We start from the raw sequence: 21,719 nt of genomic DNA on the forward strand, positions 1-21,719 counted from the left end.
TGAAGACTGAATCAAAGAATGCATTCTCATTGCCTTGGATACAGCCATTCAGAGACTGCGATTCAAACGGTGCATTCTCATTACATTGGATACAGCCACTTGGACTGAGCATTTGTTACAATTTAATTTTGAACTGGCTTATAGTGCAAACAGACTGTTCTAAGAGAGGACACAGACAGACAGCTGTGTGTTAGCGCCTGAAAGGAGTGCTCTCAGAACATTTAAACTGAAGGAAGAGAATTTAGTCTGTTTATTTATTATTCTCAATCAAAATTCTAAAACGTCAAGCCAAATCAGAGATCTCTGATAATTTGAACTGAAGGAAGGGATGCTGGACTGTGACAATCTATTCTCCCTCAAAAATTCTAAAGCCAAATTGATTCTATTGAAAGTGGTTGCGAGTTGTTGATCTACTGTGGTCATCGCTGGAAGAAGGAGGAGTTTGAAACTTCGGGTGTTGGACTGTTTTACTTTCCTCATCGGACCCTGGAAGATTGCTTGGACTTTTACACCTCCAGCAGGAGTGTAAATCTGAAAGGACTCTAATTTTTTCTATTTTAAATGTTGTTTATATCTTTGTAGCATTTAAGAATGTAGTTTTTCAAATTATACAGTTAACTTGTTGATTTAAAGACACTTGGTTTGGTTAGCCTCATTTAGGGGTTAATTGATGGTACAATTTGGCTGGGTATTTATTTGATTTGGAAAGTTTAAGTTGATATGTTAGGCAATCTGTGGAGGGACGGAACTGAATTAACAGTGTGTTTCTCCCACCATAATCAGAGTTGCATATTTTGATTGGGAGCTTTGACTGGAGCAGTCGGTCATAACAATAGGTTAAGTAAGTGGGAAAAAAATTGCAGATAGAGCATAATGTGGAAAAATGTGAGTTTGTCCACTTTGGCAGGAAGAATAGAAAAGCAGAATATTATTTCAATGGAGAGAGACTGCAGAATGCTGAGGTACAGAGGGACCCTGGGGGTCCTTGTACATGAGTCACAAAGTCAGGATGTAGAAACAGCAAGTTGTCAGGAAGGCAAATGGGACGTTCGCCCCTATTGCAAGAGGAGTATAAAAGTAGGGACATCTTGCTACAGCAGAGGAGATTTACTAGGATGTTGCCTGGTATGGAGGGAAGGTCTTACGAGGAAAGGCTGAGGGACTTGAGGTTGTTTTCGTTGGAGAGAAGGAGGAGGAGAGGTGACTTAATAGAGACATATAAGATAATCAGAGGGTTAGATAGGGTGGATAGTGAGAGTCATTTTCCTCAGATTGTGATGGCAAACACGAGGGGACATAGCTTTAAGTTGAGGGGTGATAGATATAGGACAGATGTCAGAGGTAGTTTCTTTACTCAGAGAGTAGTAGGGGCGTGGAACGCCCTGCCTGCAGCAGCAGTAGGCTCGCCAACTTTAAGGGCATTTAAGTGGTCATTGGATAGACATATGGATGAAAATGGAATAGTGTAGGTCAGATGGTTTCACAGGTCAGCGCAACATCGAGGGCCGAAGGGCCTGTACTGCGCTGTAATGTTCTAATTCTAATTCTAACTCAAAGGGGCATTTGTGAGACTGCACCTAGAGTACTGTGTAAGTCACCTTATTTAAGGAGGGACATACTTCCATTGGAAGCAGACCAGAGAGGTTCACTATACTGATTCCTGGGATAAAGGGTTTGGCTTATGAGGAAAGGTTTAACAGGTTAGGCCAAAAGTCATTGGGGTTTAGAAGATCGAGAGGTGATCTTACTGAATCATACAAGATTCTGAAGGGGCTTGACAGGGTAGATGCAGAGAGGATGTTTCCCTTTGTGGGGGAATCGAGAACTAGAGGGCACAGTTTACAAATTAGGGGTCTCCCATTTAAGATGGTGATGAGGAGGAATTTCTTCTCCGAGAGGGTCATTGGTGTTTGGAATTCTCTTCCATAGCGAGCAGTGGAAGCTGGGTCATTGAATATGTTCAAGACTGACTGAGACAGATTTTCGATTGACAAGGGAATCAAGGGTTATGGGGGGTAGGTCGTGGACTTAAGACAAAAATCAGATCATACATGATCTTCTTGAATGGTGAAGCAGGTTCGAGGGGCCGAATGGCCTACTCCTGCTCCTATTTCTTATGTTCTTCTTCTTTTCATCCAGTTTACCATATCCAATTTCTCTACTCCCACCCCATTATTCTCGGACTTTGGCAGCAGCATCTTCTTGTTTTCTGAGGACAGATTAATAAAGTACTTATTACCTCATCCATGTTCTCTGCCCTAAAGCTGATTCCCTTTTTGCTCCCAAATTGGTCACATTTCTTTAATTTTAATTTCCTCTTTTCATGTTGATAAAAGTAATAATGATAATAATACTATATTACTTTGGAACAGTTGTGGTGGTCTTTGAAGATTGAAGCAGAATAAAGTCCATTTTCATGCACATCTCCCTCTAAAACACCTGACCTCAGCAGGCCTAATGCTGACGTTAAATGACCAGAATTAAACTGATTTCTGAATATTCATATTCCTCTATTTGATGAGCATAAACATAACATGGATCAAAGTTTATTATTTAAGTAGAAGTTCGGGGTGTGGTGGAGTTACTCATTCGGGTGTACGGTTTGCAAAAAGACAGTCAGACAAATTGAGAGTGTTAGTATATCTTTTCCATTATTGCCACTTTACCATAATCCCATGTAGCTACTTGAGCCTGCAGCCCTCCAACCTCATTGACCACACTGCAAGTACATACACACCTGCACGACAGACCCATTTTAGATATCACACATTCCTCTATGCCACCACCACCCGACCCCCCACCCCCTCAAACCCTGTCTTATCCCTCCCACTTCTGAACTATTCTATGCTAATGCTGTTTGCCTCTCTCAGATCTGTTTGTTCAAATGACTGTAAGCAATATCAATGATCATCCAACCTAATTATGTCCCTGGACGATTTGTTGTGTATGTATAAAGGCTCCTTTAGATGATCACAGTTTCAGTTAAAGTTGGAGTTCTTGCTTTAAACTGAGCATGAAATATTTGTTCAATTTAATACCGACACTCGCTGATGTTGAGGTCATTTACTGTCCTGTGCTTGGTGCCATTGGAGTGCCCAGTAAGTTACCAATAAGTCACTGATATCTGTTTATTGTTGTGTCATTGGTGAAGTGTTTCTGCGATCTGGGTGCAAATTGTGATTGTTTCAAGAAATGCTAATTTTCCTCAAGTTCTGTTCAAACTCATTTGAATGTCTCTGAAAATAAAATCTGCCATGAACCAGCACGATCGGTCAGCATTTTGGAGTGAATTATACATATTTCTTGATATATTAAAGAGTGATAATCTCGTGCAGCTTTACTAAAAAAGCTGAAAATGGATTTAACACAAAAAATAAGCATTTGAAATCGAAGTTTGTGTCGGCCTATTTTAAATAATTGAAAATGAATGTTAAAAGCTGTACAGAACAGTTCAATAGTTACATTGGTGGACAATAGTCAGTTTCTTAGTAATTAAAAAAGTAATGTTTAAATGATTTTAAAACATGCCTATTAGTGTCCTTGTGCCTAAACAAAACAGCTTAATTTTAGGAGCCTCCTTGAAGGCTCATAAATAGGCACAATTGGTGCAAATTTGCCACGGTGATGGATCAGATCTGAAACGTGGACAGTTTTGTGGACATTACCAGTATCTAGCGCAATATTTTTAAGCTAACACAAAAGATCATGCAAATCCTATTTTGCACTGAATGTAATTTGGCTGATTTGGGGTGAATAATGCTGCAAAACCAAAGCTACCGATGTCTTTACATTTTGACTGTTTTATTTCTGGAGGTCTGATAATGTGGCACTGTGTCTGATATCTTCATTACATCTTCATCTGCAGTCTGTTTTCAGTGTGTATACACTGCAGATATGGTATTTGCTTAATATGATTCTGATAATAATAATGATCGTGGAATCCATTGTGAGATGCTTGACCTCATGTGTTGCCTCACATCCTCTTCCTGCTCTTTTCGCAGATGTTTAGAAGGTCATTGAGAAGATTGTAAAGGGGAAAAGGGTACGTGAGCCTGAAAGGAGATTACTGGAGATTTATGGGCAAGATATGTTCTGGGCTCAACAATGATCTATGTCAAGTAATAAGTGTAATGCATTGCAAATCGGCAGAAAACAAACTTAATTGACTTTGTTGGAGTAAAGACGAGGGTTGATGAAGGTAGCACAGTTGATGTCATGTACATGTATTTTAGATCGGTGTTTGACAAAATTCCTCACTTATTAAAGACTTGTTAGCAAAACTGTAGTCCATGGGATTAAAAGGAAAGTGGCTGTGTCACTATGAAATTGCTTAGAGACAGAAAGCAGAGAGTTGTGGTGGGCATTTATTTTTCAGACTAGAAGGAGATATACAGTGGTATACACTTGGAGTCAGTGTTGGGAGAACTGCTCTTTTTAATATATGTTAATGACATGGTGTTGAATATATAGGGCATCATTTCAAAGCTTCCAGGTGACACACAACTTGGAAATGTAGTAAACAATAGGATAATAGGACCTTGGACCTTAGTTCAGGAGATCAGGATGGAGAATCAGTTTTGGTGGAGATGAGGAATAGTACGGGAAAGAAGTCACTCGGGGGAGTGTCTACAGGCCCCCGAACAGTAATCACAATGTTGGATGAAGTATACAAGAAGAAAGATTAGGTGCTTGTGAAAATGGGATGGCAATAATCATGGATGAACTTAATCTACATATAAACTGGAAAAATTAGATTGGCTATATGAGCCTGGATGAGGAGTTCATAGAATGCTTTCAGGATAGTTTCTCAGAGCAGCACAGCATGTTCTGGAACCAACCAGAGATCAGGTTATATTAGATTTGGCATTGCGTAATGTGACAGGATTAATTAACGATATCAGAGTAAAAATGCAGCAACCACAATATGATTGAATTTTACTTCCAGTTGGAAAGAGACAAGAGTGGGTCTGAGACTAGTATTTTAAACTTGAATAAGGGTAACTATGTGGACATGAAAGCTGAGCAAGCTGAAGTGAACTTGGTTGATAGATCAACAGCGAAGCAGTGGCAGACATCTAAGGGGATATCTTAGAATATTCAGAATAATTATATTCCTACTATAAAGAAAGATTCTTGTGAGACGACCTACCATCCGTGATTAACTAAAGGAGTTTAGGAAAGCATCAAACATACGGAAAAAGCATATAATTGCATACGATGAGTGGCAGTTCAGATGATTGGTCAGAATATAAAGAATGGCAGAGAATGACTAAAAGGTTAATTAGGAGAAAGAAATTAGAGTATGAGAGGAAGCTAGGTAGAAATGTAAAAATGGATAGCAAGAGTTTCTACAGGTATTTACAAAGGAAAAGAGTAAGTAAAAAGAGTGAGTAAAGTCTTCCAGAGAGTGAGAATGCGGTGTTAATAGTCGATAAAAAGGAAATGGCGGATGCAATGAACAAATATTTTGCTTCTGTCTTCATTATAGAGGACACAAAAAGCATTCCAGTAATAGCTGTAAATCAGGAAGTGGAAGGATGAGAGGGACTTGGTGAAATTACAATCACCAGGGAAGTGGCACTGACCAAAGATATTTGGAAAGTCACTGACCCCTTTCCTGTGAAGCCGCGGGCCTGGATCCGGATGGATTTCATCCGAGGGTCTTAAAAGAGGTGGCTAATGAGGTAGTAGGTGCGTAAATGTTAATTTTGCAAAATTCGCTAGATTCTGGAAAGGTGTCATCAGACTGGAAAGCCCCTCTATTCAGCAAGTGGGGGAGGCAGAAAACAGGTAAATAATGGCCAGTTAAGCTTGCTGTCTGTTGTGGGGAAGGTGTTAGAATCAATCATTAAGGAGTTTGCAGCTGGGTACTGAGGAAACCTCAAGGTAATCAGAAATAGTCAGCATGGCTTTGTGAAAGGGAAATCATGTTTAACCAATTTGTTGGAGTTCTTTGAAGGAGTGACATGTGCTGTGGATAAAGGGGAGCCCATTGACGTACTGGACTTGGATTTCCAGAAGGCATTTGACAAGGTGCCACATAAAAGGTTGATGTGCAAAGTAGGAGCCCATGCTGTACGGGGTAACATAGCAGCAAGGAAAAAAGATTGGCTGGCTGGCAGAAAATAGGGTGCTGGAGCCTCAACATTTTACTATTAATATTAATGACTTAGATGAGGGGACTGTTGGCACAGTAGCTACATTTGAAGATGACACAAAGATAGTTAGGAAAGGATGTTGTGAAGAGGTCATAAGGAGGTTGTAGAGTGATATAGATAGGCTGAGTGAGTGGGCAAGGATCTGGAAGATGGAGCATGATGTGAGAAAATGTGAAGTTGTTCACTTTCGCGGGAAGAATAAAAAAGCGGAGGATTATTTAAATGGAGAATGACTTCAGAATTCTGAGGTGCGAGGGGATCTAGGTTTTCTCGTGCATGAGTCACAAAAAATTAGTATGCAGGTACAGCAGGTAATAAAGAAGGCTAATGGAAAGCTATCCTTACTTATGAGAGGAATTGAGAATAAAAGTAAGGATGTTATGCTTCAGTATACAGGACATTGGTGAGACCACATCTCGAATACTGTGTGCAGTTTTGGTCTCCTGATTCAAGGAAGGATGTAAGTACGTTGGAGACAGTTCAGAGGAGGTTTACTAGATTGATACCGGGAATGAGAAGGTTGTCTTATGAGGAAATATTGGACAGACTGGGCTTGATTTCACTGGAGTTTAGAAGAGTGAGGGGAGACTTGATTGAAGTTTATAAGATCCTGAAGGGTCTTGACAAGGTGGATGCAGAGAGGATGTTTCCTCTTGTGCGTGAGTCTAGAACTAGGGCTGTTTTAAAGTTAGTGGTCACCCTTTTAGGACAGAGATGGGGAGAATTTTTTTTATCTCAGAGGGTTGTGCGACTTTGAAACACTCTGTTTCAGAAAGTAGTGAGGTGGGGTCATTGAATATTTTTAAGGCGGAGCTCGATTAGGCAATGTCATCAACGGTTATTGGGGGTAGATGGGAGTGTGGAATTCCAAACACAAACAGATCAGCCAGATTCTTATTGAATGGTGGTGCAGGCATGAGGGGCTGAATGGCCTACTACTGCTCCTAATTCGTATGTTCCTATAATGACGGACTTCAGGACTCATACTGGTGAAATGGGCAGACACATGGCAGATGTAATTTAATGCACTGAAGTATAAGTTTATTAATTTTGGTAGAAAGAACGAGGGCTGACAATATGAACGGCATGGTACAATTTTAAAGGGGATGCAGGAAGTGAGACTTGAAGAGGTATGTACACAAAGTTTTGAAGATAGCAGGGTAAGTTGAGAAGGCTGTTACAGAGGCATATGGGTTTCTTGGCTTTATTAATAATGGAATAGAGGAAATAAGCATGGACACTTTGCTAAACATTTATGAAACACCGGTTAGGCCTGAGCTGGAGTATTCTGGCCAATTCTCTGCACCACATTTTAGGAATAAAGCCACGCATTTAGAGAAGTTGCAGAGGAAATTTACCAGAATGGTACCAGGAATGAATGATGTCAGTTACTTGGAGAGACCAGAAAAGCTGGCTTGTCCTTGGAGCAGTGAAGTTTAAGAAGAGATTTCATGAAGGCATTCAAAATGATGAAGGGTTTTGATAGATTAAATAAGGAGAAACTGTTACCAGTGGGTGAATGTTCAGTAGCCAGAGGACACAGATTTAAGATCATTGGCAAAACAACCAGAGGTAGCATGAGGTCACCTTTTATACAGCAAGATGTTGTGATCTGGAAGGCATTGCCTGAAAGGGCAGATTCAATAATAAAAGGGAACTGGATAAATACTTGAATGGGAAAAGATTGCAGGGTTATGGGGAAAGAGCAGGACTAATTGGATAGCTCTTCAAAGATGTTGCTGTGAAAACATGTTTCCTTCAGAAATGGTGGTGTAATTGTCAAACATAATCCCAAAGTGTTAGAGAACCCACTGGCCAGTTGTCAAGATCACGGTGCAGTAATATTAAACCAAATAAATTTAATACAGAGTCATGTAGTGACAACATTGGAATCAAAATGAAGGAGCAATGCTCAAACTGAGCACTCACTCACTCTAGTTCTGATCCTGAGTAGAAAAGGAACCAGTTTAGAGAACAGCCAGAAGATCTCTGGGCACTAAGAACAAGTTGTGAAGGAAAACTGGAAAAACCTGGCTTTTTCAGCCTTGAAAGGAGTGACTGAAAGATGTATTGTCCGATGTAAAAAGGCAATGACAATGAACATACTGGGCACTATTTCAGACCAAACCGTGACAGTGGTTCAGATTTCAGGAAGTTCTTCCCATAAAAAGTCATCAAGCTCTAGATTTGTTCTGGATACTGGAACAGAAACCCCGGAGCATGTGAGAAACAACTGAATACTGTATTGTGCGGACACATTATGGAGTTTTTCTGGATGTTGGAATTGAAGGTGGAGCAAATGGTCTTTCTTTTATCTGTTTTGTAACCTAGCTCCACATCTGGTTGGGAAGGACTGTAAGATATCCTAAGCACCCAAAAATCTTTCTATAAATGCAAGCTCTTTCTACCCATTCCAACCTCCATTCATCTCCATCTAATACACTGCTACTCCTATCCTATCCAGTATAAACTCCTACTCACCCTGTGCTCACTGAGCTTCAGTTAGCTCCTGGTTTCCCCAGTGTCTCCATTTTAAACTTCGGTTCCTCCTGTTTAAGTTCTTTCATAGCCCACCCTTCCTTCTCTTTGTAAATTTCCCCAGCCCTAAAACCCCCTCTGATCTCTCATTCCTCTAACTGTCCTCTTGTGCACCCCTTCACTCCACCCCACCACTGGTGACAATCCTTGCAGCTACCTGGATCCCATGCTGTGGAACTCCCTTCCCCCACTTCTGCACTTTCTTCTCCTTTTAGACCTTCCTTGAAACCCACCTCGAAAGCTTTTGGTCAACACTGCTAATATTCTCCTTTTCGGTTCAGTGTCTATGTTTTCGTTATGCTTTGAGGAATTTCCCTAATTTGAAGGTGCTGTCTAAATGGAAAATTGTTGTTTGAAAGAATATTCAGTGGAATAAATTAACACAACTACAGCTGAATTAGAAAAGAAAGATACATGAGCAGGAGCTGGTGTAAGAGTGCAGCAATATCGTTTGTAAGATTATGTTTTGTTTCATCAATAATTCTAACCCTTGTGAATCCATGATTCACTGACCAGTGTGAATTTGTGCCAGAAAGGACGTGAAGTTTTGGGTTCAGTCCCAGGTCTGTACAAGTAGGAAGCATTATCATTCTTGACAATCTTGCACATCCTGTAACTGGTGACTTTTGCCAGGCTCAGAAGATCATTCCAGCTGCCCACCCTGCACACTGGATGACCTAGGATTAGCATTGTAGGGATGAAATACAATCAAAAATAGAGATGCACTCCTTCAGGTAACAGAAAAAGAGACGGATGAGAAGTGTCAATATTGATTTTGTTCTGGCCCTGGAAAGAGTGGACAGCCAGGCCTTGTGTCAGTTGGTGATTGAAGGCCAATAATCTCCATCCCGGGTCTCCAGTGGTGCTAGGAAAGATCCCTGAGAACAGAATCCTCCACTGGACCAACCACCACACCAAATGGTAGAATGTTTCACCAGAATATATCCTGATGGAAGAAAGGGTGAAGAAGTGGAGAGTGTGGAACAGCACATGGCAGAGGAAATCCCTCCCTTTCAGAGTGGAATGGCACAAAGGAAATTCCTCAGAGAAGCACTAAGTTAGAAAGAGAGGGAACATTAAGTGTAAGCTGTCTGTGAGCAGTTCTTCCCAAAGGACCAAATGAAATCAAACACAACTGCTCGAAGCATCTGAGCCCCTCAATACACTCAACAGACATAGGGTTCAGTTCAGATTTCATTCTGCAGACAACATTGTTGGCGAGCAGGTGGTGAATGCCTCTCAGGAGATTGAGCTGAGACTCCTGTGATCCACCATGTCCCTGACTCTTGGACCCTTTTCAGCTTCTCTATTCCCCCTCTGTCCAGTGCAATGACAAAAGGCAGGTGTAGGCAGAGGAGCAACACTGAGTTCAATGCCTCCTGGTCAGGAAGGCCCTGACTGGGAATCTGGGAGGATCCTCGATATACATTTATCGCTTCAGTGTCTGAGACATTACGTTGGCAACTGAATGTGTAAACATCGCCAGCAAGTCACTAACAAAGGGAGTAAGTAGTTGAGGTAAATAGCATAGATGCATTGAAGAGGGAGCTGGATAATCACAAGAGGGAGAAAAGAATAGAAGGATATGACGATAGGGTTAGCTAAAGGGGGGTGGGAGTAGGCAGATGAATTGAACAGATATTTTGCATCAGTCTTCACTACAGAGGATGAAAGTAACATCCCAGTATTAGCTGTAAGTCAGGAAATAGAAGGGAGGGAGGAACTCAATAAAATTACAATCACCAGGGAAGTGATACTGAACAAATTGTTGGAGCTGCAGGCTGACAAGTCCCCGAATCCTGATGGACTTCATCCTGTGGTGTTAGAAGAAGTGGTTAGTGAGATAGTTAATGCGTTCGTTTTAATTTTCCAAAATTCCCTAGATTTGGGGAAGGTTCCGTTAGATTGGAAAATAGCAAATTTAACTCCTTTATTCAAAAAGGGAGGAAGACAGAAAGCAGGAAACTACAGGCCAGTTAGCTTAACATCTGTCTGAGGGAAAATGTTAGAAGCTATTATTAAAGATGTTACAGCAGGGCATTTAGAAAAGTTCAAGGTAATCAGGCAGAGTCAACATGGTTTTGTGAAAGGGAAATCATGTTTAACCAATTTATTAGAGTTCTTTGAGGGAGTTACATGTGCTGTGGATAAAGTGGATGTATTGCACTTAGATTTCCAGAAGGCATTTGATAAGGTGCCACATCAAAGGTTATTGCAGAAAATAAAAGCTCATGGTCATAGAGTCACACAGTACAGATCAGGCCCTTTGGCCCTTCATGTCTGTGCTGGCCATCAAGCACCTATCGATTTTAATCCCATTTTCCAGCACTTGGCCCATAGCCTTGTATGCTATGGCATTTCTAAATACTTCTTAAATAGGGTTCCTACCTCTACCACCCCTTCAGGCAGTGTTTTCCAGATTCCAACCACGCTCTGGGTGCAAAAACCTTTCCTCAAATCCCCTCTAAATCTCCTAGGCCTTACCTTAAATCTATGCCCCCGGTTATCGACCCCTCTGCTAAGAGAAAACGTTTCTTCCTATCTATCCTATCAATGCCCCTCATAAGTTTGTAAACCTCAATCAGGTCCCCCTTCAGCCTTGTCTGCTCCAAGGAAAATAGCCTTGGCCTATCCAGTCTCTCTACATAGCTGAAATGGTCCAGCCCAGGCAACATCCTGGTGAATCTCCTCTGCACCCTCTCCAGTGCAATCACATCCTTCCTACAGTCTGGTTAACAGAACTGTACACAGTACTCCAGCTGTGGCCTAACTAGCATTTTATACAGCTCCATCATAACCTCCCTGCTCTTATATTCAATGCCTAGGCTAATAAAGGCAAGTATCCATATGCCTTCCTCACCACCTTATCTACCTGTGCTGCTGCCTTCAGTAATCTATGGACAAGTACACCAAGGTCCCTCTGACCTTCTGTACTTTCTAGGGTCCTGCCAATCTTTACAGCCCATCTATATCATCCTGTAATCCAAGTCTTTCCTTCTCACTATTTATGACACCACCAATTTTCGTGTCATCTGTGAACTTACTGATCATACCTCCTATATTCACGTCCAAATCATTAACATATACTACAAACAGAAAGGGTCCCAGCACCGATCCCTGTGGTACACCACTGGTCACAGGCTTCCACTCACAAAAACAACCCTTGATCATCACCCTCTGTCTTCTGCCACTCAGTCAATTTTGCATCCAATTTGCCAAGTTGCCTTGGATCCCATGGGCTCTTGCCTTCATAACCAATCTCCCATGCGGGACCTTATCAAAAGCCTTACTGAAGTCAATGTAGACTACATCAACTGCTTTACCCTCATCTACACATCTAATCACCACCTCGAAAAATTCAATCAAGTTTGTTAAACATGATCTCCCCCCGACAAAGCCGTGCTGACTATCCTTGATTAATCCCTGCCTCTCCAAGTGGAGATTAATCCTGTCCTTCACAATTTTTTCCAATAGTTTCCCTACCACTGATGTTAGACTCACTGGCCTGTAATTACCTGGTTTATCCCAGCTACCCTTCTTGAATAATGATGTCGGGGGTAACAAATTGGCATGGATAGAAGGTTGGCCAGCAAACAGGAAACAGAGGGTAGGCTTCAATGGGTCATTTTCTGGTTGGCAAGATGTAAAAAGTGGTGTGACACAGGGATCTGTGCTGAGGCATCAACTTTTTACAACTGATATAAGTGACTTAAATGAAGGGAACGAAGGTATGGTTGCTAAATTTGCTGATGATACATTGGTAGGAAAGTAAATTATGAAGAGGACATAAGGGGGTTACAAAGGGAAATAGATAGGTTAACTGAGTGGGCAAAGACCTGGCAAATGGAGTATTATGTGGGCAAGTGTGAAACAAAGGGATCTGGGTGTCCCAGTGCATGAATCTCAAAAGGTTAGTCTGTAGGTACAGCACGTAATTAGGAAAGCTAATAGAATGTTATCATTTATTATGGGAGAATTGAATACAAAAGCAGGGAGGTTATGCTTCAGCTATACAGGGCATTGGTGAGACCACATCTGGAGTACTGTGTACAATACTGGGCTCTGTATTTAAAGAAGGATGTAAATGCATTGGAGGCAGTACAAAGAAGGTTTACTAGACTAATATCTGAAATGGGCGGGCTCTCTTACGAGGAAAGATTGGACAGGCTAGGCTTGTATCTGCTGGAATATAGAAGAGCAAGAAGTGACTTGATTGAAACACAGAAGATCCTGAGGGGTCTTGACAGGGTGGATGTTTTCCCTTGTGGAAGAATCTAGAACTGGGGTTCACTGTTCAAGAATAAGGGGCCGCCCATTTAAGACAGCGATGAGGAGAATTTTTTTCTCTCAGACGGTCGTGAGTCTTTGGAATTCTCTTCCTCAAAGGGCGGTTGAAGCAGAGTCTTTGAATATTTTTAAGGCAGAGGTAGATAGATTCTTGATAAGCAAGGGTGTGGAAGGTTATCGGGAGTAGGTGGAAATGTGGAGTAAACTTAAGTTCAGCCATGAAGATATCGAATGGCAGAGCAGGTTTGAAGGGCCGAGTGGCCTACTCCTGCTCCTAATTTATATGTATGTTCATATGTTTTGTATGGAATATAAAGACCAGCAGAGACCAGTGGGCTGAATGGCCTATTTCTGTGCTGTAAATTCTATGTAATTCGAATCAGAAACCCCAGGCAGATTCTCACATTCTCAAAGTTAGCAAGATTCACGTGGATGAAGATCATATTATCAGTACAAGTCATGAGAACTACATCCCTACCCAGCTGATACAGATCAACTCACCAGTAATCTGCTCTATAGACAACACAGGAAGGTCCATGCACAGATGACATACAGTTGATTGGGCATGAGACATCTCTGTTACACTCTGCACCCCAAGTGAAGTAGACCTCCGAAGATCTGTTGACTGGAATGAAACGGCCTGAGGGTCTGTCTGGGAATAAATGTCCTCCCTCCCTCCTTGTGCTGTGAGCTTACTTGAAGGTGCTGAATTAGTACAGATAATTGCACCTGAATCATTAGCTCCCTCCTCCCAGACCTTCCTACCTCCCACTTCCACCCAATCACGGGTTAACAACAGGCCATCCACTCTCACCCTCCTTCTCCAGTTATCACCAGGCCCTCCTCTCCACCACCCCTTGCCATCCTCCCTCGGCCATCTCCCCCGGTTAACACCAGGCAGATCCCCATTCTTCCAACTTAATGCTAGGTTCTCCAGCCTCCCTCCACCTAGGTTAGTAGAAGGCCGCCATCATTCGCTTTCCCCTCACCCCTGTTAAGACTAAGACCTCCTCTCCTTCCACCAACTCTAAGCCCCCGGCCTGGTTAACACCATGTACTCCCCTCTCACTCTCCCCTCGACCTCCCCCATCACCTCTCCCCCCGCCACTGTTAACTGTAAGTCGCCCTCTTCCCTTGCCTTCCCCTCTCTTGGTTAACAACAGGCTGACCCCAGACCCCAGTTAACACCAGGCCCTCCCACCTCTCTCTCTTCCTTTGACTCCATGTCATTGACACTAGGCCCTCCTCCCTCGGGCTCCTCCCTCACTGATCCAGGTCATATGGCCAGAACTCATGTCTGTTTTCAAGATACATGCTGCTTTTATTTCTCTCAATTGATTAACAATATGTCGTTTTTCATTTTACAATCCGTTTCCTGCTGAAAACACGAGTACAATCAGACGTCATTTTCAAATATGAGATGCAGTAAATTCAACAGAACATCCTGTTTAACTGATGCTTTGAACTTGACCAGTAATTCCTACCTTAATTTTTTTTTTTGCAGTTAACTTGCTGGCGATTGTGATCCTGTCTCGGGGAAACTGTGGTCTCTCCAAATGTGTCACTCATTACCTGGTAGCCATGGCAGCAGCCGATCTCATGGTTGTCATGACTGATGTGATTCTGAGGTGGCTGATTGTTTATTTCCCAGTTTCTTTCCTGGATATTACTCCCATATGTAGTTTGGTAACGATGCTCATTATTTCCACCACAGAGATTTCTGTCTGGTTTACAGTTGCTTTCACCTTTGATCGATTTGTGGCCATTTGTTGCCAGAAGCTGAAAACTAAATATTGCACTGAGAAAACTGCAAGGGTGATTATTGGAGCTGTGCCTGTGCTGAGCTGTTTGGAAAGTATTCCCTGGTTCTTCAAATTTAAAGCTCAGTACATCTTCAATAACTTGGAATGGTTTTGCATCACAAAACCAGAGTATTACACTTCAATCTTCTGGGCAGCTTACGACATTCTTCTAACCCTTCTAACCCCTTTGCTCCCATTCGTTTTGATTCTGCTTCTCAACACTCTGACCTTCAGACACATTTTAATAGCTAGTAGAGCCCGCCGGAGACTCCAGGCGGACAGTGATAGGGAGAGTCCCAGTGACCCCGAGATGGACAAACGCAGAAAATCCATCGTTTTACTATTCACTATCTCAGGTAGTTTTATTGTTTTATGGACGCCCTATGTTACGTGTTTCCTGTATCAGCGAATTGCATTCATGTCTGATTCCTTTACCCCTTCACCCACCGCAAGTACCATCGGATACCTGCTCCAGCTCCTCAGTACCTGCACAAACACCTGTATCTACACAGTGACTCAGAGCAAATTCCGAGAGCAGCTGAAAAAGGTTGTGAAATATCCTTTCACTGTGATTCTCAGATTCAATAAACAGTGAATGAAAAGATTTCTCAGCATTAGAATTCAGTTCCATCTCATAAATAAGATAATATCCCGATGAGCAGCGCTAAATTCAGAGCTCAGAGGAGCAGGATCGTACCAGAGCTCAAATCCCAGAGCTCCGAGCAGCTCAGCATTGATTCCCTGACAATATTTATCCAATTCCCTTCGGAAATTTTCTATTGTTTCTGCTTCCACCACCCTATCAGGAAGTACATTCCAGATCATAACTCACTGACTAAATGTTTTTATTCCCATCTGCCCTCTGGTTCTTTTGCCAATTGCATTCAAGCTGTGTCCTCTGGTTCCTGACACTACAGCCAGTACAAACATTTCCTCCACATTGTCAGAACTCATAATTTTGAACAACTTTATTAAATCTCCTCTTAACTTCCTCCAAGAACAACAATCCCAGCTTCTCCAGTCTCTCCACATATAGTCCCTCATTCCTGCTACCATCCTAATAAATCTCCTCCACTCCCTCGCTAAGCCTGGACATCCTTCCTATAGAATTGGATACAATACTCTAGCTGAGGCCCAACAAGTGATTTACAACAGTTTACCATAACTTCCTTGTTTTTGTACACTGTGACTCTTGTCACGCTCACTGAGGGAACAGTGATGAAATATTAAATGAACTTGAGGAATTATGAAATAAATGTAAACTGCTGAACTCATACAGTCATGGAGAGATACAGCACCGAAATAGGCCCTTCAGCCCACCGAGTCTGTGCCGACCATCAACCACCCATTTATACTAATCCTATATTAATCCCATTTTTCCCTCTCACATCCCCACCTTCCCTCAATTCTCCGACCACCTACCGACACACGGGCAATTTTTTACAGTGGCCAATTTACCTATCAAACTGCAAGTCTTTGGTATGTGGGAGGAAACCAGAGCACCCGAAGGAAACCGCGCGGTCACAGGGAGAACTTATAAAACTCCGCACAGGCAGTACCCAGAACCGAACCCGGGTCACTGGAGCTGTGAGGCTGCAGTGCTAGCCACTGCGCCACCTATGCCAACTATGCCACCTGCGCCAACTATGGTATAAGCAAATGGATACTCTGCAACCTCGCAGCATGTAGAGAAATGTCAGGTGATTCCTCTCCTGTACAGCCAATCAACATTACGGATGTCTGGAATTGCCTTGAGGAGACACAATGATATGTAAAACAGCCCATCCAATGCTAATGATTCATCATCAAATACTGAGCGAGCAAAGGCTTTTGCAGACAGACTGACTCCAAAGCCAAGGCCAAAATAATAGTTGTGAAATAACACCTATTTATCAAAATGGAGCACATTCAAACGCCATTATGTAACAATGGTCCCCACATCATGGGATATTGTATGAACACCCCAAGGAAGAACCTCTGGAGTCACCGGCCTAAAACCAAAACCTGATAAGCTTTTACCATAAAATAAGTAATTGTTCTGGGAGAGAAAGACAGAAAGCCATTCCAGCCAGAGAAGCTCTGAGGTCGATCCAGCTCAGCAATAAGCCCTGCCAGGACAATCTTTAAACTACTTCGGCAGAGAGATTGCAAGGTGACTTTAAACTCCGTAACTGAGAAATTGAAGCAGGACATCCACCACCAACTTGGGACTGAGTCTGCGAAACTTCATCAATTCCAAGACAAGGATCATTCAGGCCTGCAATGGTGTTAAAATTTCCTCCTGGAAAACCCAGAAGGTTTCAATGTGAACTCTCTTTACAACAATAGAACTCTTATTGCATGCTACCCTCTGCTCTATATCTTTTCTTGTGTGTAAGAATGTGCGTGAATACGTGAGTGGGTGAGGTTGTGAACATTTTTGGGTATTGTTTTAATAAATAGTTATCTATCTTTTTTTAACCCAAGAGAAAACTGGTTGTTTCTCTGTTTATTTGACCCTGAAACACTCAGGGACTTAGCACTATTTTTCAAACACTATCTGTGGTCAGTTGAGAGGTGAAAAGCAGAAGTCACCCATACCATTTCCCACCTGTCCGTAACCATATATTTATAGGGCAAGTGGAGAGTTTTCCATCACACTCCTGACTTGTTGCTTGCAGATGGTGGACAGGCTTTGTGGAGTCAGGAGGTGAGTTACTTATCGCAGGATTCCTAGCCTCTGACCTACTCTTGTAGCCACGGTATTTATATGGATACTCCAGTTCAGTTTCTGGTCAATGGATGTTGAGAGAGGGGGATTCAGCCATTGAATGTCAAGGAGAGATGGTTAGATTCTCTCTTGTTGGAGATGATCATTGCCTGGCACTTGTGTGGCGCGGATGTTACTTGCCACTTTTCAGCCCAAGCCTGGATATTGTCCAGGTTTTGTTGCATTTCTACATAGACTGCTTCAGTATCTGAGGAGTTTCGAATGGTGCTGAACATTGTGCAATCATCAGCGAACATCCCCACTTCTGACCTTATGATTGCAGGAAGGTCATTGATGAAGCAGCTGAAGGTGGTTAGGCCGAGGACACTACCCTGAGGAACTCCTGCAGTGATGTCCTGGAGCTCAGATGATTGACCTTCAACAACCACAACCATCTTCCTTTGCGCTAGGTATGACTCCAACCAGCAGAGAGTTTTCCCCCTGATTCCCATTGACTCCAGTATTGCTGGGGCTCCTTGATGCCATACTCGGTCAAATGCTGCCTTGATGTCAAGGGCAGTCACTCTCACCTCACCTCTTGAGATCAGCTCTTTTATCCATGTTTGGACCAAGGCTATAATGAGGTCAGGAGCTGAGTGGCCCTGGCAGAACCCAAACTGAGCGTCACTGAGCAGGTTGTTGCTAAGCAAGTGCTGCTTGATAGGACTGTTGATGACACCTTCCATCACTTTACTGATGATTGAGAGTAGACTATCGGGCGGTAATTGGCTGTGCTGGATTTGTCCTGCCTTTTGTGTAGAGGATGGGGATATTTGTGGAGCCACCTCCTCCAGTTAGTTGTTTATTTGTCCACTGCCATTCATGACTGGATGTTGCAGGACTGCAGAGCTTAGATCTGATCCATTGGTTATGGGATCGCTTAGCTCTTTGGATACGAAAAATATTTCAATCACAGATTTGAAATGAGTAATTGATCTCGCTTAATCGCTGTTTGTGGAAGAGAATTCTAAATTTTTACCACATTTTGCATGAAGAATTGTTTCCCACTTTCACTCCTGAAAGGCCTGGCCCTGTTTTGTTTGACTGAAGTCCCTGGTACGAGACTACACATCTGGCAGAAATCATTTCTCTCTACCTTACCTGGTCCCCCTTCATATCTTGAGAACTTTGATCAAATCACATCGTACCTTCTCGCTGCACTCGCTCTGAGGCTAATATATTCTGCCCAAAGTGTGGTGCCCTGAAATGATCACAGTACTCTGGGTGTGGTCGAACCAGAGCTTTGTATAGCTGAAGCATAACTTTCACACTCTTGTAATCTAATCCACAAGATAGAAAGTCCAGCATTCTAATAGTCCTGTGATTCCAACACCAGGACATAGGGAGAACTTCACAACAAATATAGAACATTTCTTTGGCCTCCCTGTCTTGAGAGACAATGGGTAAGCACCTGGAGGTAGTCAGTGGTTTGAGAAGCAGCGCCTGGAGTGGCTGTAAAGTCCAATTCTAGAGTTACAGACTCTTCGAAGGTGCTGCAGGTAAAATTGGTTGTCGGGGCTGTTACACAGTTGGCTCTCTCCTTGCACTTCTGTCTTTTTTCCTGCCAACTGTTAAGTCTCTTCGACTCACCACACTTTAGCCCCACCTTTATGGTTGCCCGCCAGCTCTGGCAATCGCTGGCAACTGACTCCCATGACTTGTGATCAATGTCACAGGACTTCATGTCGCGTTTGCAGACGTCTTTAAAGCAGAGACATGGACGGCCGGTGGGTCTGATACCAGTGACGAGCTCGCTGTACAATGTGTCCTTGGGGATCCTGCCATCTTCCATGCGGCTCAAGGGTGTATATGGAGAGGATGTTGGCTGCCTCAAGGACTTCCGTGTTGGAGATATGGTCCTGCCACCTGATACCAAGGATTCTCTGGAGGCAGCGAAGATGGAATGAATTGGGACGTCGCTCTTGGCTGACATACGGTGTCCAGACCTCGCTGCTGTAGAGCAAGGTACTGAAGGCACAGGCTTGATACACTCGGACTTTTGTGTTCTGAGTCAGTGCGCCATTTTCCCACACTCTCTTGGCCAGTCTGGACATAGCAGCGGACGCCTTTCCCACGCGCTTGTTGATTTCTGCATCGAAAGACAGATTACTGATGATAGTTGAGTCTAGGTAGGTGAACTCTTGAACCACTTCTGGAGTGTGGTCGTTGATATTGATGATTGGAGCATTTCTGATGTCCTGTCCCATGATGTTCATTTTCTTGAGGCTGATGCTGAGGCCAAATTCATTGCAGGCAGCCGCAGTCCTGTCGATGAGTCTCGACAGACACTCTTCAGTGTGAGATGTTAATGCAGCTTTGTCAGCAAAGCGGAGTTCCCTGATGAGGACTTTCTGTACTTTGGTCTTCGCTCTTAGACAGACAAGGTTGAACAACCTGCCACCTGATCTTGTGTGGAGCAAAATTCCTTCTTCTGAAAACTTGAACTCATGTGAAGGCAGCAGGGAGAAGAAGATCCCAAACAGTGTAGGTGCGAGAACACAGCCCTGTTTCATACCACTCAGGATAGGAAAGGGGTCTGATGATGTGCCGCTATGCTGAATTGTGCCTTTCATATCGTCATGGAATGAGGTGATGATACTTAGTAGCTTTGGTGGACAACCGATCTTTTCTCGTAGTCGGAAGAGACCACGTCTATACATTTATATACATCTAAACATACAGAATGGGCCTCAGTTTAACTCCCCAAAATAAACAGGATATGTTATTCATCATAATTAATATCTTCTGCACATAGTTCTTCAATCATTGAAATCCGCCCCATATTGTAATATCACCAAAGTTTCTCTTCACACTTGTAACACCACATCGAAGGAAACATCCCAGTGAATCTACACTGCATCCTCATCCCAGGAAACATTCCAGTGAATCTACACTGCATCTTCATCCCAAAAACATCCCAGTGAAACTACACTGCATCCTCATCCAATGAAACATGCCAGTGAATTTACGCGGCACCCTCACCCCAGGAAACATCCCAGTGAATCTACACTGCATCCTCATCCCAGGAAACATGCCAGTGAATTTACACTGCACCCTCATCCCAGGAAACATCCCAGTGAATCTACGCTGCACCCTCATCCCAGGAAACATCCCAGTGAATCTACACTGCATCCTCATCCCAGGAAACATGCCAGTGAATTTACACTGCACCCTCATCCCAGGAAACATCCCAGTGAATCTACACTGCATCCTCATCCCAGGAAACATCCCAGTGAATCTACACTGCATCTTCATCCCAAAAACATCCCAGTGAATCTACACTGCATCCTCTTCCCAGGAAACATCCAGTGAATTTAGGCTGCATCCTCATCCCAGGACACATCCCAGTGAATATACGCTGCACCCTCATCCCAGGAAACATCCCAGTGAATCTACACTGCATCCTCATCCCAGGAAACATCCCAGTGAATCTACACTGCATCCTCATCCCAGGAAACATCCCACTGAATATACGCTGCACCCTCATCCCAGGAAACATCCCAGTGAATCTACACAGCATCCTCATCCCAGGAAACATGCCAGTGAATTTATACTGCATCCTCATCCCAGGAAACATGCCAGTGAATTTATACTGCATCCTCATCCCAGGAAACATGCCAGTGAATTTATACTGCATCCTCATCCCAGGAAACATGCCAGTGAATTTATACTGCATCCTCATCCCAGGAAACATGCCAGTGAATATATACTGCATCCTCATCCCAGGAAACATACCAGTGAATCTACGCTGCACCCTCATCCCAGGAAACATCCCAGTGAATCTACACTGCACCCTCATCCCAGGAAACATCCACTGAATCTACACTGCATCCTCATCCCAGGAAACATCCAGTGAATTTAGGCTGCATCCTCATCCCAGGAAACATCCCAGTGAATCTACACTGCACCCTCATCCCAGGAAACATCCCAGTGAATCTACGCTGCACACTCATCCCAGGAAACATCCCAGTGAATCTACACTGCATCCTCATCCCAGGAAACATCCCAAGTGAATTTACGCTGCACCCTCATCCCAGGAAACATCCCAGTGAATCTACACTGCACCCTCATCCCAGGAAACATCCACTGAATCTACACTGCATCCTCATCCCAGGAAACATCCAGTGAATTTAGGCTGCATCCTCATCCCAGGAAACATGCCAGTGAATTTACGCTGCACCCTCA

The 21,719-nt window shown here is 43.2% G+C and overlaps 1 protein-coding gene across 1 annotated transcript; it reads left to right on the forward strand.

Moving 5' to 3' along the window:
- The first annotated feature begins 3,013 nt into the window (after positions 1-3,013).
- Positions 3,014-15,380, forward strand: LOC137378648 (probable G-protein coupled receptor 139). Its single transcript, XM_068048938.1, has 2 exons — positions 3,014-3,098; positions 14,488-15,380. Exons 1-2 carry the CDS (start codon positions 3,014-3,016, stop codon positions 15,378-15,380), a joined length of 978 nt encoding a protein of 325 aa, XP_067905039.1.
- Positions 15,381-21,719: the final 6,339 nt, after the last annotated feature.

The sequence above is a fragment of the Heterodontus francisci genome, chromosome 17 (assembly GCF_036365525.1).
Source record: "Heterodontus francisci isolate sHetFra1 chromosome 17, sHetFra1.hap1, whole genome shotgun sequence".
NCBI classification, from domain to species: Eukaryota; Metazoa; Chordata; class Chondrichthyes; order Heterodontiformes; family Heterodontidae; genus Heterodontus; species Heterodontus francisci.

What these genes read in the sequence shown, in the direction of transcription:
- LOC137378648 (XM_068048938.1), top strand. Translation starts at nt 3,014, where the DNA reads ATGAAATATTTGTTCAATTTAATACCGACACTCGCTGATGTTGAGGTC. An exon ending in TGGTGCCATTGGAGTGCCCA is followed by an intron (nt 3,099 to 14,487) that starts GTAAGTTACCAA and finishes TTTTTTTTGCAG; the next exon opens with TTAACTTGCTGGCGATTGTG.